Source organism: Mauremys reevesii, linkage group 16 (assembly GCF_016161935.1).
Source record: "Mauremys reevesii isolate NIE-2019 linkage group 16, ASM1616193v1, whole genome shotgun sequence".
Lineage (NCBI taxonomy): Eukaryota > Metazoa > Chordata > Testudines > Geoemydidae > Mauremys > Mauremys reevesii.
Genome location: NC_052638.1, coordinates 2,649,591 through 2,668,046, shown reverse-complemented (window position 1 = coordinate 2,668,046; position 18,456 = coordinate 2,649,591). Strand labels below are relative to the sequence as shown.

Genomic DNA, 18,456 nt, shown 5'->3' with positions numbered 1-18,456 from the left:
CAGGGCAACTGCACCTCTATTCTCCCACACACATACATCCCTGTGGTCCAGCAAGGGCACCCACTTTCAGGCTTCCAGCTCTCCAGCCATTACCCCTCTCGGGCAGACTCACGCATCTCCCTCCTGACCAGGGTATTTCCAGGATGCACAGTTCTCTCCCTACCCTGTATTCCCCAGCAAGTCAGACTGCCTAAGCAGGCCTTCTTTGCCCTCTCAAGGGCTATAAAGAATGTAATGGGCACAGTTAAACGATCACATCTCTTTCTAAGCAAGTACATTTATTCTTAAGGTAAAAACATTAGAGAGAATATTTATTAAGAACAAGCTTACTAGAGATCACCCCCCAACTACAATAAAGGTTCAGGCAGGTGAACAGTCCTTCAAAAACCCACCCAGGGTTCATAGCACCTTTTTCTTAGAACAAGAATCCCAGGAATATAAAGGAACAATTCAGACAGTTTTGAGGTCTTTGATCTTGTTCTAAACCTGTTCGTAGCTAATAAGCAGCCCACACATTTAAGCTTAAGTGCTTGTTTTTAAGCACAGAGAATAGGAGAAATCTTTCAGCATCACCCAAACAACAAAGAGCAAGTTCTTCAGCTGGGGCCCAAAAGTCCTTGCTGACTGGGTGAAGAACCAGTCAGGCTGAAGAGATTTTGCACTGCACTAACTGTCCTTCCGGGTTCTCTCCCCTGCCTCTTTCTGCTCCTTGGGGAGGATGACAGCACGCACGCGCTCTGGACGCTTTGCTGCTTTAACTAGGCTGGTATAGTTAAAGCAGCAAAACCACCCCTAGCAGGGGCGTAGTTTTATCAGTATAAAAGTGCTTATTGTTACTTCTGCTTTTGGTGCAGGGAAGCGAAATGAGCTAGAACAGAGGTTCTCATAACAAATTTTTCCGTGGCTGCACTGACACTTTTTCCTAAAACACTTTAACAACTTTAGGGAAAATAAATATGCACATATAGACATCCAAATCATTGTAATTTAGTTAGGTAGGTTTATTTATTTTTTGCATGCTCAATAATAATGTTGTGAAAAGTGATATTTGCATGTTTGCTAATATAACTTTTCACAGCAAGCCCCAGGACAAATTAAGCCCTAGATGGTGAGATTGGAGGGGAAATCAGTGGGGCCCAAGGGGGGCTAGATGCAGGCCCAGGAAGGCAGCAGGGTCCAGGGGCAATGGGAGTGGGGGATGGAGATAGGGCTGGGGGAGGTAGCAGGGACCAGGAGCGATGGGAGTGGGTATGAGATCTGCAACCAGAGGTGGGGGTCAGTGCTTGCAGCCAGAACCCAGGGCAGGTGCTGCACAGCCAGAACCAGGGCCGGCATCTGCTGCTGCATGGCCAGGGCTGGGGATTGGCACCCAGGGCCAGCACCCACGGGAGCCAGGCACCTGGGACCAGCATCAGGGGCAGGTGCCTGCTGGAGCCCGGGTTCGGCGCCCACTGCCACACGGCTGGTGCTAGGGGTTGGCAGCCAGGGCCAGGGATCCACAGCTGAGGCTGGTGCCCCCTGCTGGGGATTGGCACCCAGCCCGATGCTGCACAGCCGGTGCTAGTGGTTGGTGTCCAGGGCTACTGCCTGGGATCAAAATGCGTGGCCAGAGCCAGGGATTGGGGTCTGCTGCTGCACAGCAGTGTGTTGGAGCCTGAAGCCCCATGGGCCTGGCCGCAGGCCGGGGTTGCGTGGCCAGAGCTGGGGCGCAGCACCTGAAACATTGCGGCTGGAGCTGGGGGGCTGGCGCCCGAAGCCCCATAGCTGGAGCCCTTCTCTGTGCAACCGGGCTCCCTAAGTCCTGCCACCCGAGCCCGCTGCCCAACCACCCCAGGGTGGAAGCCTGAGCCCCACTGGGAATCCCCACCCCCTGTAGGTTGAGAACTCACCTTGCTCCTTCAGTACTGGGCCCCACCTGTCTCCAGAGGCGGTGCAGGGTGGCACATGCAGGAGCAAGAGGAAGGGAGGGAGGGAGGGAGAGGGGCCGGTACATCCCCCTCACCCCAACCACCACCCAGCTCTGTGACCGCATTTGAGAAACACTGAGCTAGACCAGTAAAACCGCACCTGCACTAGGGCTCTTCCCAGTGTAACTTGGTTAAAAAAAATAATCAGCCCCCTAACAGACATAGCCCTGCTCGTAAAACAAGACCAGACTATGGCTCAGTCTTCAAGCCTCAGCCACCAAACCGGGGCAGGTAGGGGCAGTGGACTGCAGGGCTTCCTCCATCATGCCTGGAATGGCCAGGCCAGCAGGGTTCCCCCCCGAGCTGCCTTCTAGGTGGTGTGGGCCCAAGCCAGCTGGCAGTGGCTTGTCCCAGAGTTCCTGCGCTAAGAATCCAGCTTTGGACAGGACACTCGGGCAGGAAGAGGAAGGAGAGGATTCCTTGCAGCTCACACCTCATGTTCCCCTTTTCCCCTGAGGGAGCAAGATTCAGGTCTGGATCAGGAGAGCCTAGTGGGCCTCCCTGATCTCCCCATGAAGGGGCCGGGGCTGATCCTCTGCTCCCTTCAAAGCTCCCCAAAGGAGTTTTTCCTCCACAGCTTCCCACTTCTCCTCCTTCCCCCTGTAGAATCCGCCCCCCACATGGAGTAGAAACATGATCTAGTTCAGTCTCTGCTTCTCTTGCCTCATTCAGACAAGTGCTGGTATTGTGGGAACACCCCACGGTGATTTCCTGCTTGCTGCCAGAGAAAGGACCTGCAGTGTCACGTGTACGGTAACATGGCTCCAGTCAAGGGGTTCCTAATAGCTGAGGCCACGTGTCTGTCTCACCTTGCCTGGCTTCTAAGGAGCTGTGTATGGCAGAGAGGTGGCAGGTTTGAAGGAACTGATTTTCAATGATTCTCTCTAAGGCCTGGTCTACACGGGGGGGTGGGGATATTGATCTAAGACACGTAGCTGAAGAGCTATGAGAATAGTGTAGCTGAAGTTGACGTATCTTAGATCGATTTAGATTGACTTACTTCGTGTCCTTGCGGCGCGGGATCGACAGCCGCCGCTCCCGCCTCTCGCCCTGGTGGAGTTCCGGAGTCGACGGGGAGCACGTTCGGGGATCGATGTATCACGTCTAGACGAGACGCGATACATCAAACCCCAATAGATCGATCCACGGATAGTGTTGACATACCCTAAGGTAGCAGTCCCTGAGTAGGCACTCATTACTCATCTAATCCTTATGCATGCAGATAAAGCCATTAATTCAAATGAGGACCCAGGATCAGCTCCTAGTAATTCAGTGTTCACTGCTTATTTATATTAGTGTACTTTGTTTTAGTAAATCATGTTAGTATTTGGGATTTCATATTTGATGGTCAGAATTCTGCCCTTGGATGGGAACTAGTAATAATAATAGGGCTCAGATTTTTCTGGCTGTGATAGCTGATGGATTCCTTCACCAAGTAGTTGCTGAACCAACAAGACGGGATGCCATTTTAGATTTGGTTTTGGTGAGTAGTGAGGACCTCATAGAAGAAATGGTTGTGGGGGACAACCTTGGTTTGAGTGGTCATGAGCTAATTCAGTTCAAACTAGATGGAAGGATAAACAAAAATAGATCTGGGACTAGGGTTTTTGATTTCAAAAGGGATAACTTTAAAGAATTAAGGAAATTAGTTAGGGAAGTGGATTGGAATGAAGAACTTGTGGATCTAAAGACAGAGGAGGCCTGGAATTACTTCAAGTCAAAGTTGCAGAAACTATCAGAAGCCTGCATCCCAAGAAAGGGGGAAAAATTCATAGGCAGGAATTGTAGACCAAGCTGGATGAGCAAGCATCTCAGAGTGGTGATTAAGAAAAAGCAGAAAGCCTACCAGGAGTGGAAGATGGGAGGGATTAGCAAGGAAAACTACCTTATTGAGGTCAGAACATGTAGGGATGAAGTGAGAAAGGCCAAAGCCATGCAGAGTTGGACCTTGCAAAGGGAATTAAAACCAATAGTAAAAGGTTCTGTAGCCAAATAAATAAGAAGAAAACAAAGAAAGAAAGTAGTGGGACCGCTAAACACTGAGGATGGGGTGGAGGATAAGGATAATCTAGGCATGGCCCAATATCTAAACAAATACTTCACCTCAGTCTTTAATGAGGCTAATGAAGAGCTTAGGGATAATGGCAGGATGACAAATGGGAATGAGGATATGGAGGTAAATATTACCATATCCGAGGTAGAAGCCAAACTCGAACAGCTTAATGGGACAAAATCAGAGGGTGCAGATAATCTTCATCCAAGAATATTAAAGGACCTGGCACATGAAATTGCAAGCCCATTAGCAAGAATTTTTAATGAATCAGTAAACTCAGGAGTTGTACCGTACGACTGGAGAATTGCTAACATAGTTCCTATTTTTAAGAAAGGGAAAAAAAAGTTATGCGAGTAACTATAGGTCTGTTTGAGAAAGCATTCGATAGCGTGGATCGAGAGACCCTCTGGAAGCTCCTTCGGCACTATGGCATCCCAGCAAAGGTGGTCAACTTGATCAAGAATTCATACGACGGCATACACTGTAGAGTGATCCATGGAGGGCAGCTCACAAACAGCTTCCAGGTGCGAACCGGAGTCAGACAAGGATGCTTGTTGTCACCACTTCTCTTTCTTCTCGTCATCGATTGGATTATGAAGACATCCACTTACAAGCGTAGGAATGGAATCCAATGGTCATTGTGGACCCAGCTTGATGACCTGGACTTTGCCGACGACCTTGCACTCCTTTCGCACAGTAAACAGCAGATGCAAGAGAAGACCAACGTAGTGGCAGCCACATCATCACAGGTTGGCCTCAACATCCACAAGGACAAGACCAAGATTCTTAGGATCAATTCCATCAGCAACGACCCAGTCACACTGAATGGAAGCCCCCTGGAAGAAGTGCAGTCCTTCACCTACCTAGGTAGCATCATCGACCAGCAGGGTGGCACAGACGCAGACATCAAAGTAAGGATTGGTAAGGCAAGAGCAGCCTTCTTACAGCTCAAGAACATCTGGAGCTCCAGAGAGCTGTCTTTGGCAATAAAGATTCGACTGTTCAACTCCAACGTGAAATCAGTCTTAGTGTATGGAGCTGAAACCTGGAGGACAACCAAAACAACCACCAGGAAGATCCAGACCTTCATTAATAGCTGCCTCAGAAGGATTCTCCAGATCCGCTGGCCAGACACCATCAGTAACATCCACCTCTTGGAGAGGACCCATCAACTCCCAGCAGAGGAAGAAATTAGAAGGAGAAGGTGGGGCTGGATAGGACATACACTACGCAAGCAGCCAACCAACATCACCAGACAGGCACTGCAGTGGAACCCCCAAGGCAAGCGGAAAAGAGGCCGCCCAAGAAATACCTGGTGACGTGACCTTCAGGTTGATAGCAAAAAAATGGGCTATACCTGGAACCAGCTAGAGCGAATGGCCCAGGATAGAAGACTATGGAGATCTGTTGTTGGCGGCCCATACCCCGGTTGGGGTGACGGGCATGAATGAATGATGAATGATAGGTCTGTTAGTTTGACATCTGTAGTATGTAAGGTCTTGGAAAAAATTAGATGAAGGAGAAAGTAGTTAAGGATATTGATGTCAATGGTAACTGGGACAAAATACAACATGGTTTCACAAAAGGTAGATTGTGCCAAACCAACCTGATCTCCTTCTTTGAGAAGGTAACAGATTTTTTAGACAAAGGAAATGCAGTGGATCTAATTAACCTCGATTTCAGTAAGGTATTTGATATGGTTCCACATGAGGAATTATTAATTAAATTGGAAAAGATGGGGTCAATATGAAAATTGAAAGGTGGATAAGGAACTGGTTAAAGAGGAGACTACAACGGGTCGTACTGAAAGGTGAACTGGAAGGAGGTTACTAGTGGAGTTCCTCAGGGATCGGTTTTGGGACCAATCTTTAATCTTTTTATTACTGACCTTGGCACAAAAAGTGGGCATGTGCTAATAAAGTTCGCAGATGACACAAAGCTGGGAGGTATTGCAAATACAGAGAAGGACCAGGATATCATACAGGAAGATCTGGATGACCTTGTAAACTGGAGTAATAGTAATAGGATGAAATTTAATAGTGAAAAGTGCAAGGTCATGCATTTAGGGATTAATAACAAGAATTTTGGTTATAAATTGGGGACGCATCAGTTGGAAGTAACAGAGGAGGGGAAGGACCTCGGAGTATTGGTTGATCACAGGATGACTATGAGCCGCCAATGTGATATGGCCGTTAAAAAAGCTAATGCATTTTTAGGATGCATAAGCGAGGTATTTCCGGTAAAGATAAGGAGGTGTTAGTACCATTATACAAGGCACTGGTGAGACCTCATCTGGAATACAGTGTGTAGTTCTGGTCTCCCATGTTTAAGAAGGATGAATGCAAACTGGAACAGGTTCAGAGACGGGCTACTAGGATGATCTGAGGAATGGAAAACCTGTCTTATGAAAGGAGACTGAAAGAGCTTGGCTTGTTTAGCCTAACCAAAAGAAGGTTGAGGGGGGATATGATTGCTCTTTATAAATATATCAGAGGGATAAATATCAGGGAGGGAGAGGAATTATTTAAGCTTAGTACCAATGTGGACACAAGAACAAATGGATATAAACTGGACACCAGGAAGTTTAGACTTGAAATTAGAGGAAGGTTTCTAACCATTAGAGGAGTGAAGTTCTGGAACAGCCTTCCAAGGGGAGCAGTGGGGGCAAAAGACATAGCTGGCTTCAAGACTAAGCTTGATAAGTTTATGGAGGGGATGGTATGATGGGATAGACTAATTTTGGCAATTAATTGATCTTTGATTATTAGCAGGTAAATATGCTCAGTGGTCTGTGATGGGATGTTAGATGGGGTGGGAGCTGTGTTACTACAGAGAATTCTGGGTGCTGGCTGGTGAGTCTTGCCCACATGCTCAGGGTTTAGCTGATCGCCATATTTGGGGTCGGGAAGAAATTTTCCTCCAGGGCAGATTGGCAGAGGCCCTGGAGGTTTTTCACCTTCCTCTGCAGCGTGGGGCACGGGTCACTTGCTGGACGATTCTTTGCACCTTGAGGTCTTTAAACCACAATTTGAGGACTTCAATGGCTCAGACATAGGTTAGGGGTTTGTTACAGGAGTAGGTGAGATTCTGTGGCCTGCGTTGTGCAGGTCAGACTAGATGATCATAATGGTCCCTTCTGACCTTAAGTCTATGAGAACTACACAAGTGCAGAATTTGGCCTTTGGGGAACAGACTAGTTTCAGAAGAACTAACTTGCCCTGCTCCTACCTGTGCTTCATCTGTTCTATGGACAGATAGCTTTAGGTTCCAGGTCTGTCAATCCCAATCCTATCACAACCTTGGCTTCAACACTTCAAGAAAGTCAGAAGAGCACAGTATTAAGCAGGGGCAGCTCTAGGAATTTCGGCGCCCCAAGCATGCCGGCATGCCGCAGGGGGCGCTCTGGCGGTCGCCGGTCCCGTGGCTCCGGTGGACCTCCTGCAGACATGCCTGCGGAGGGTTCGCTGGTCCTGCGGCTCCGGTGGAGCATCCACAGGCATGCCTGCGGGAGGTCCACCGGAGCCGCGGGACCAGTAGACCCTCCGCAGGCACGCCTGCAGGAGGTCCACCGGAGCCACCTGCCACCCTCCTGGCGACAGGCAGAGCGCCCCCCGCGGCATGCTGCCCCAAGCGCGCGCTTGGCGCGCTGGGGTCTGGAGCCAGCCCTGGTATTAAGTAGGAGGTTTTTTGGTTTAGAACGTATTTTAAAATAGCCATTTAAAAATGCCCAAATTAGTTAAGTTACCATGACTACAGTTAAGTGTCTGACTCTCAAGAGGGTAGACAGGATCCTCATGGATGTTTTTGAAGCATCAAGAGAAAAGAAATGGGGCTAAAACAGAAAAATGTCCAGAGATACTGCTGGAGAACTAGAAGACAGAAGTCTGTGGGGCGAGTGTCAGTACTCCCAGGTTGTATACATAGCGTATAGCACACATGCACCATGAACAACCAGTCTCCTGCATTCTCATTTGGTTCCCTGGAGTACAATAGACCAATTGGTCTGGGAACTTGGCTTCCCTAATTAGTGAACTGACTGCCAGTTCAAACCTACTGGGACTCTTGTGTCATAGGAGAACATGGACTGCCTGAGATGCCTTGAGTTGACAACCAACACTTTTCCGATCTACCAGTTTTAGCAAACCTGCTTCCACCCCTTGTTTACAGCCTGGATCTGTGTAAATTAACTCTGTTTAGCCACAAAAAGTTACATATTCTGGTTTACCAAGAACATTGGTTCCATTGAGACATACTGCAGTTGGTGAGGTTCGCACTAGCATAACCTCTCCAAATCAAACTCAGCTAAGTGTGTATGTATGTGTAAGTAGCATGCCACTTCCCATGGCCCCTCAATGCACAATTCAATCAGCACTTACGGCATTCGGAGCTGTAGCAATTTTTGGATACCAGCAAGGGGTGGAGCGTTCGGGACTGATGTGCACAGCCCACTCTTTAGCTAAGTGAAGAGTTGATTAGTATGGAATGGTATATCATGGTATGGAAAGCACAGATGGCGGAGATGAAATCGGGAAGCAAACAGGCAGGCATTTGATCCATTGGGAGGATCACTTTGAAAATATCTGTAAAAAAATTGGCAGTCTCTAAAGAGAACCCCAGGAAGTGTAAGAGGCAGGAGATTAGTAATGGCCTACAAAGCCTTTCCTCTCTAGGAAACCACTTCCAACTTGGCCTAGGGCAGTAAGGTCAGAATTTTTAAACTACAAACTAAGTGGCCAGATTCTGTTCAGTCTCTCTTGACAGCTGTTTGATATGCGACTCGGCTGTATGGCTATTCAGTGGTCAGTAAAACAATTTTTAAAAAAATCCAACTGAATCAGGATCAGCTTCAGAAAGTTTCACTCTGGACAAAGCTGTGGGTGAATCCCTTTTAATTCACAATTAACAAAGATAAAACAAGTAAAAACCTGCAGACTTTTTTTTTTTATTAAATTCTCCCATTTCATCTGTACAGAAAAAAAGCACATTATGTTCAGAATCTCAGTAACATCTCAAAATTACACAGCATGAACATGTAAAAAACAAGAAACTGCCAGGATTTTATACACAGAAAGGAAAACAATTTACAAAGAGTCTTGTTAATGTTACGTTAAAAAAGGACTAAGTTCAAACAGTTTTTACTGTACAGTCTATGATTTCTTGCTTGGTCTGTTTTGTACATTGTACTTGGGGAGGCTCACAATATTACCCCTGCATACTACTTAGAGACCCTTCCCTGTGCATGTGTTAACATGTCTCCCCTTATGCAAACATCCAATCTCTCCAGTGCTCTTTGCACTCTGGCATTTTGGTGACTTACCCTAGAACACAGATCTTTTGCTTTCAATCAATTACAAAATCAAAATAAACAGTTTGTTTTTGGGAACGGTCATGGCACAGGCTGCTTCTATCCAGTAAAGAAGGCAGGATGCTGCTCCCTCACCCTTACAGACAGGTTCTGCAAGTAACATCCTGCAACACATACAGTGCAAGAGAAAAGAGATCTTGGCTGTACTAGTTAGTCCTCTCCTCTCCCATTCAACTGAGCCTTTGCTGTGAATTAGAGCATACACTGTGAATGGGGCCCAACACAGTGTCTCATTATTAGGCTGAAAACCTAGGCTGGCCCATCTCCTTATCCTCAGAAGCTGCAAAGCAACAGTACATATTTGGGTGCTGCTCCTCTCCATGACACTATCGTATAAAACTCATTGGTTTAGTCAAATCACAAACAGTTTATAAATCTATACAGAAATATTTTAATATGGGAGGAAAGCTAGTTGACCTGTTCTGATCTGGTCTCACACTGAACTCAGAATTAACTTTGAAAACCAAAAGTTGGCAAAAGGAGTCAAACAACTACATTCTTTCTGAACTAAATAGTTCTGCATTAACAGAAATTATCCTCCAATTTAAGCACATTCACCTGAATGTGATAAACCAGAGCTTACCACCTCTGGCACTGAGTTTGCAGGTCACATTTTCCTCCCAGCTTCTCCCCGCTGCACCCACTGCAAAGAAAAGCAACTTCTTTGCTAACAGTTAACTGCATGTTAGAAACTGCTATCCTGCTCAGCCCTCCCCAGTATACAGTGCGTCTTCACAGAGCATGCTCACAAGAGTCTCACTCAGGGCCAAGATCATCATATTTGCATGGATCACACGTGCCAGACTCTGGAAGGAATCCTCACATGTGGACCTTGCCGAGAATTATTCTAACTTCAGTAGGGTCTTTCAGCCCTTCTGCAGCAGCAGAGGGAGAGGGACACACGTTTCATGCAAAGCATGAGAAAGAATGCTGCTCCTGGCCTCACCCTTAATTGCAGCCACCTGCATATGAAAAGTGATTTTCTGGGAGGCAAGAAAACTCAGGGACAAAGCTAACCAAAAGGCAACAAGAAAGAAAAATCAAAAGATTTGGATTTGACCCATTAGTAAACAATAAATAAGGCTATTTTGTTACAAGAACACGCAAACCACCACCACCTAGTTAGCTAGAGTGAAGTACTGAGATGCACGGGCCTGGGATGCACAATCCTTCCCATGTTATCCAAACACATGATCTTGACTAGTGAGAATAAGCTCAGAAAGTACCATTAGGCATCTGAGCAGAAGAGGAAGGCAGGGTGTAGAGGAGCACTCCTTACTAAGAGTTATTTCCCCCCTTGGATACTCCAGTCAAGCCATTCCCAGGAGCATCAGCTCTACAATATCTAGAACAAGCCCCCAAGAAGGAATGCTTAGCCACGGGAAAGACGGACATTTACAGTATTCTCCATGGAATGGATGGCAGCCTCCCTGAACTGAAGGGTGACGGTTAAGTCAATGGTGGAGGGGAATGATGAACATTAGGGCTAAGAGTAGGGAAGTGACAAGGAGGCCTCAGATCTAGAAGCCACCTTCCACCAAGTCCCCTCTGAAATGGTTGATTCCCAAGTATTTCTAATGTTCTCATTAAATCAAAGTAAAAAGTCTCCCTAAATTCAAGAAGGCAGCAGTTCCCACTGTTCTGCACAGGCCCTTACATGCTATGATGGCTAGGATGGCATTTCTAACACACTGTACTGGAATATTTCTAGTCTCCCTAAAAAGATGCTCCTATGCCAGAGTCATTGTGTTTGGCATGGCAATATGTTAGGGGGGCCCATTTGTAAGGTGGTGAATTGGGTGTAAATCTTAATGATCGTGAAATGGCTAAAACTGTGGAAGCCAGTGACAAAGTTCTCTTTGCCCAGTCCTAACCATGTCAGTTCCCTGCAAGAAATGGGTCTCTCTTGATTTTATTTTATCCCCTTTTGTAGTTCCAACAGGATTCTTGGGCCTGTGCATTATTGCACTTCTGACCATGCCATTACAGAAGGGAACCACCCAGAAACATATGTCATGTCACACCTTCCTGCTTCATTAAACTGCTTCCCCTACTTCCCCCACTGACAGCAGCTCCATTGTCCACTTACATCTGAAACTAAGTCCCAGGATGAAATTTTGAAGGCAAACACCAGGTAGATGCTCAATGCAATATCCAGAAAGTGCAGTTGCTGCTTGGGGTTTGCTTAGTGAAGGCTTCATACCAATGCACAATCTAGTTAGCAAGAGACGCACCTGGGTACGAGGAAGGTCTCAGCAATACACAGTTGCAGGGCTGATAACTGCAGTTGGTTAAAGTAACAAGACAATACTGCATTCAAATTGAGCGCACACACATACAGAGACTGGCTAGAAGAGACCCTGCATTCCACAGAACAATGTCCGCTCTGTTCTTACCATCTACACTACACAGCTGACTAGTCTTTTGCCTTTAACATTCCTCTCATGTCTACTGCAATGGAAAACGCAGGAAATCAAGTCTTCCCATGTCCTAACCTACTCGGATACAGAACTTCAGTTGGAAAGTCAAACAGCATTTCCCTTCTTCCCTCACCAAGATTCACAGCCAGAACCACGGCTGACAAAGCATCTACAGTATTTCACTACAATTACATTTGGGATTCACCAGAAGATGCTAGTCAATGTATTTTACACCTCCTCAGTTGGGTTCTTCAAGTTAAACAGGTAGCAAATGCTCCCTCACAAATACAAAGTCTCTGGATGGCAATTCAATTTTGCCTTAGCAAAACGTAAGCAGTGCTAGGATTGCCAAAGAAGCAAGACTGTGCACTGGGGAGAATGTACAATCTTGTTCCCTCTCCTCCTGCACTTTGAATCCACCCCATTTGTCTGACCTGCTGCCCCGACAGTTACAAAGTGTTGCAATGACACTTCGAGTGAGAGGTGAAACCATGCGCTTTTGCAACTGCCACACGCACACTTGTGTGTCACCCTTTTACACTTCAAGCAAATGACGGGATCTGCCATCGCCTTCCTGGCCCTCAGCTTCATTCACTCCTGCAGAATCAGGGAAACCACACAAGTAGCATTGGGCAAGGTGGGGGAAGGAATTTAGGCTCCGTTTCTGTTCCATGGATGACTTACATGTCACCCATTTGGAACCCTACAGCACATCAGATCTCTTCTACGGAACCTACTCCACCGCCCAGGTTCTCCCATCATCTCCTGACCAGTGTGTACAGTCCCTTGCCTCTCATAGTTCGACTCCAGACACCAACCATTGTCTTTCACATGAGCTTTTCTAGTCTGTCATCACCATACTACTAAGACTGGGTCTCAAAATAGTTTATTTTCTATCTTCAAAGTGGTATGGTGAAGAGATATGTTACCAAAAACCTAACTTTGTACCCCTCTCTAGCATTTTGCAAAAGCAATCACAGTATTTTTAGAGATCAGTCTGTTTACATAGCATGATTAGAATCAGCTGGTCCACATCCAGAAATGCCTCCACCTTGTATCAGATCGATACATAACACTGGAAATTTCAGAAATTACTTAGCGGTGCAATAACAGGGAGCAGGAAAAGAAAGTTATCGATCAAGCATTAGCCTAGTTGGACAGTGTTAGGCACATGATTTATATTCCAGCACGCATAGGAGAACACATCTAACAGGTTAATAAAATATATTTATCTATATCTTACTGTACATGCTGACTCTCGTGCAACACTGCCACATTTGAACCACACCCTCAACCTGTGTATCCCAGGTCCCAACCAGAGAGTGGCCTAGAGGAAATGGTAAAGAAGATGGTAAGAAGTCATCACAGCTGAAGGTGTTTCTACAAAACACCTCCCTTGAGCTAGGAAAAGGGGCTGGGAACCAAGTTCTGGAAATGTGACTAGAGCCAACGTGTGCCCATCAATTGGTGACAACAAAGATATGCTCCTTAAAGATCAACATGTCTGTCCTTCACCTCACACTATCAGCACTTCTCTCCTGCTTGACATTTAGGGCCAGCACCTCTGACCTACATCCCCAGATGCCAAATTCCATCTATATCAACCAGTGTTTTAGAGGTTTGAAAGTTTTACTCTATTTTTAATGCTGTAACTCAAGCAATTAAGACCCAGAAAAGCCAATGATGAATCATTGCACTAACCCAAAAATGATCCTTCTATTGAAGCAGACACTGGTATCTCAATCCTATTCAACATCACTGGGCAACATGGAGCATTGCTGATGTATCATCATGACCATCTTTGACTAGCTAATTCGGGGGCGGGGGGGCAGGGTCTGTCTTAGCTTGGCAACTGAGGGGCAAAATAAAGGAGTGACAAAATTCAACTGCATTGCCTTTGACGAACGAAGGTTAACAGGCTAGTTAATCAGGGTATGTACAATGCAGCTGTCAATGCATTACACTTCTATGCCTAACCTCCACACCCTTTCCCATGCCTAATAAAGTCTATGCTATACAGCTCAAATGGCGTATCAGACCACTGGAGTTTTTGATCCTGGCCAGTATTTTATTTTATCCTGTGAGTGGCAGAGGAAAACGGGAATTCGAGGGCATCATCTTTTCAAACAAAAAACCCACAGTAACAAAACCAGGACATTCGGAGGATGACTGAACTGACTGACATCCTTAGCAGTCTGAAACTATGCCCTGAAGATGCTTGGAATAGGATGAGCAAGACGTCCAAAACAAGGCCAACTGCGGTGAGTGATGCTATTTACCCTCTAATTTCCTACCTCAATTTTACCCAGCCACAGAGCGTGAATACATCCCAGGAAGAAACACTGCCTAACTCATGAGTGGTACTTATATATTTTTCATCCTTTAAAAATTTACTTTAAAATTTACTGCTTGAGCTGCAGGTCATGTCAGTCTGATTTGGTGATGGCAGGTCCAACGATACAATAAAGAGACTTGTCTACAGGCAGGTAACAGGAGTCTGCTAACAAAAGGGTAACACAAGCTGCTGGCTGGGCTGCCAATGTTGCACACCGACTCTTTCATAGGACGGTGAAGATGCCACAGATGAGATCCAAGATGGGAAAACTGAGCCGACACCTGCTGCTGTTCTAATTCTTTTTTTTATTCTCCTCTCCCAAGAGGGGGTGGGTGGGCAGACTATACAGAGGAGGGCTGTACAAACTGGGCACTGGGCAGGCATTTCTTCAGCAGGCAATCCAGGCTCTACCTGTCCTTGAGCTCTCGTGTCACCCGCTTGGTGATGCGTCCACACAGGAGGCCAATCAGGAAGAGTACACAGATGCCGACTGTGATAACAGACAAGATGTAGTTCTTGGACGGAGAAGTCATCACTTGCATAGCAAGGTCAGAAAAGCCTTCTGCTGGGGCAACCTAGGGGGCGAGGCGGGAAACGTAATTAACAGGACTTCAGTTTCCCCATCAGTCTTTACAGAGAAACTAACAACATGTAGAACGATGCTATTTTACGAGATAGATAAGGACACTTGTAAATTCCCCATTTGCCTCCTGTAAGCAGCCTGCATGCCCTCTTTTTATAACTGAACTTTCCCTGGGACACAATTACATAACACACATGAACTGGGATACATCAACAGGCTAGTAGGAGATGGATTTCATCAACTGGGACACAAAGCTCTAAAGCTCCTAACTGCCCCAAAGACATCCCAGCTCCTCCTGTAGCTCTCTCCAGCGTCCTGCCTTTCTGTTCACATCAGTTCATATCACCCCTCCCACCCTCCTAGCTCTTCCTCTGTTGGTACCCTTTGCTCTGCCTGTGAACTAGTCCCGAGGGGTACTGAGAGCAGTTTGATTTCAGTGTTATTAGGCAAGTAACCCAGATGCTGAGAAAAGAGTTAAATAAATAAATAAAGGGTCCTTGTGATGGGGTGGACTAGGCCCAGAGGACTCCTGCTGGAGGCCTGAGGGTCCTGCCACACTCATTCCAGATAAGGAGCAATGAAGAAGTCCTCCAAGCAGGCTAGAGTGGCTGCAAGGGAAGCAGCCAATCAGGGCCCAGGAGGACCCTATAAAAAGGAGCTAGAGAGCCAGACCAGAGACAGTGCAGTTCCTTGCTAGAGCTGGAGGAGCATGAATGGTGTGGCTGGCTGAGGGAACTGCAGCACAACAGACAGACCAGTGCTAGTAGGGACCAGGGGAGCATGGAAGAGCTACTGGGTCTGAGCTTAGAAGAGCTCTGAGCTACGGGTAGGACATCAGTGAACACTGGGGCCCGGAGCAGTGGGCTGGCCCAGATTTCCCTGCTCCCCCAGATGCCACTGGGGAAGGGCCTACAATTGAACATCAGTAAACCCCCAGAAGGGGTTTGAACTGTCAGGAGGACCAGCTGAAGTCTGGGGCCAAAACAGACTAAGAGGGCAAAACCACTGCCTCAAGGGTGGAAGGCCTCAGGGTACAGTCTGATGGCAGGGCTGGGACAGGTTTAAAGGCTGCGGACACACCCAACCAGAGGGGGTGCTCACAAGAGGTAGGTTCTGACCCCATTACAGTCCTCTTTTCCATTTTCATAGAATCATAGAATCTCAGGGTTGGAAGAGACCTCAGGAGGTATCTAGTCCAACCCCCTGAATTACAGTCAAAACTTTGTTCTTTACTTGGCTTGGTGTGCGTGGGACTGACTGCAGCCTGACATACATAATACATGCTGCAACATCTGGGCACAGCAAGATCAGAATGGAACAAAGCAGCAGCCTGAACTCTACATTACCACCTTATTTATTAACTGAACTCTGTTTTGTATTTATTAAACCATCTGATCTGTGATTTGAAAGCAGAACGACTGTCCTTTCCCACTGTTCTGCTTGACAGAGGCATAAACACAGTTGATTGCATTCCCTCAGTCACTTCACAGGACTGAGGCATGTCTGTTCTTTAGCCTTCCCATGGTTGGAAGCACAAACCCCACCTTGCTCTCTTGCCAATTCCTTCACAAGACACTTACGGTCTGAATCACAAGAACCGTGTGTCAGTCTCTGAACATGGGTTCCCAAACTGGAGGCTGTGAAACAGCCCCGGGTGGTCCGCCATCGCAACTGCATTCTCTACTCAAACTCTCAGTAAATCTAACTCCACATGACTCATAAGTAAAAAATATATGAGTAACATTTGGAGCCGTGTATGTTGGAGAGAGTATAAGAAAAACTATTTTAAAAAAATATGTCAAGTTTAATTTTCGTGTACAACCGTGTGTTTCACTGCAACGTACATACAGTCTGCCATTTACAAGCAGTATTTCAATCTGACATGGACTGATTTATTTTTCGAAAACGAGAAGGGTGCACTGATGGAGAAGATAATGAAAGCCCCAGACCATCTACAGCTACACAAAATGAGCCAGCCAAAAAAATAAATTAAGTGGTAGGAAAATAAGATGACACATACAAAGTTTGGATTCTCCTTTACTGGATCAGAGGAGTACCCATTGCTTCAGCATGTTATAATATAACGTATTTTATATTTTTATTTACAATATTTTATTCTTTTCTAATTAGTAGAGAGGAAGAGTGAGTCTTTACTTACATAGCACAGAAATTCAGAATTTACACTAAAAAACTGAAAACACAATATAGTGTTCAAAGTTGGACAATTACTTTGTTTTAAAAACAAACAATGTGTAAGAATTTTGTGGCGTTGCTCATTGTTCAGTTTTATACATTGTACATGTATACATTGTGTTTTCCCTGTTTGAACACATTTTGCTTTCAATATTTTTTTAAATTGTAGTTTTACTAAAACTGCTTGGTTTCAAAGACCTTGAGGCATTTCTTTGAGTGCATATTGCTATGAATTTCTATCATTACAATTATTTACATTAAAATTAAAAGAAAACATGTATATTTTTTATTTCCAGTGTTATAGTTTATATGTTTCTGGAAAGTGTAGGGGACAATTTCCTGGTGCAAGTGCTGGAGGAACCAACTAGGGGAAAAGCTCTTCTTGACCTGCTGCTCACAAACAGGGAAGAAATAGTAGAGGAAGCAATAGTGGATGGGAACCTGGGAGGCAGTGACCATGAGATGGTCGAGTTCAGGATCCTGACACAAGGAAGAAAGGAGAGCAGTAGAACAGAGACCCTGGACTTCAGAAAAGCAGACTTTGACTCCCTCAGGGAACTGATGGACAAGGTCCCCTGGGAGAATAACATGACGGGGAAAGGAGTCGAGGAAAGCTGGCTGTATTTTAAAGAATCCTTATTGAGGTTGCAGGAACAAACCATCCCGATGTGTAGGAAGAAAAGTAAATATGGCAGGCGACCAGCTTGGCTTAACAGTGAAATCCTTGCTCGTCTTAAACACAAAAAAACAGCTTACAAGAAGTGGAAGATTGGACAAATAACCAGGGAGGAGTATAAAAGTATTGCTCAGGCATGCAGGAGTGAAATTAGGAAGGCCAAATCACACTTGGAGTTGCAGCTAGCCGGAGATGTTAGGAGTAACAAGAAGGGTTTCTTCAGATATGTTAGCAACAAGAAGAAAGTCAAGGCAAGTGTGGGCCCCTTGCTGAATGAGGGAGGGAACTTAGTGACAGAGGATGTGGCGAAAGCTAGTGTACTCAATGCTTTTTTTGCCTCTGTCTTCACAGACAAGGTCAGCTCCCAGACAGCTGCACTCTGCAGCACGGTATGGGGAGGAGGTGACCAGGTCTCTGTGGAGAAAGAAGTCGTTCGGGACTATTTAGAAAAGCTGGACGAGCACAAGTCCATGGGGCCGGATGCACTGCATCCGAGGGTGCTAAAGGAGTTGGCCAATGAGATCGCAGAGCCATTGGCCATTATCTTTGAAAAATCATGGCGATCAGGGGAGGTCCCGGATGACTGGAAAAAAGCTAATGTAGTGCCCATCTTTAAAAAGATGGAAGAAGGAAGATCCAGGGAACTACAGGCCAGTCAGTCTCACCTCAGTCCCTGGAAAAATCATGGAACAGGTCCTCAAGGAATCAATTCTGAACCACTTAAAGGAGGGGAAAGTGATCAGGAACAGTCAGCATGGATTCACCAAGGGCAAGTCATGCCTGACTAACCTAATTCCCTTCTATGATGAGATAACCGGTTCTGTGGATGAGGGGAAAGCAGTGGATGTGCTATTTCTGGACTTT

General features: G+C 46.1%; 1 protein-coding gene across 4 annotated transcripts in view; it reads right to left on the bottom strand.

The window, feature by feature from the left end:
• Positions 1-8,942: 8,942 nt before the first annotated feature.
• GLG1 (golgi glycoprotein 1) overlaps positions 8,943-18,456 on the bottom strand; it is a 208,108-nt gene continuing 198,594 nt past the window's right edge. For 3 of the 4 annotated variants that reach the window (XM_039502848.1, XM_039502850.1, XM_039502851.1), the window contains exons 26-27: positions 14,552-14,715; positions 8,943-13,132 (exon numbers count right to left, since the gene is read on the bottom strand). In XM_039502848.1, coding sequence (XP_039358782.1) covers positions 13,096-13,132; positions 14,552-14,715 — 201 coding nt within the window. In that variant the 3' untranslated portion in view covers positions 8,943-13,095. Of the gene's footprint in view, positions 13,133-14,551; positions 14,716-18,456 lie in introns of those variants that run through there. The other variant, XM_039502849.1, reaches the window with a different exon arrangement.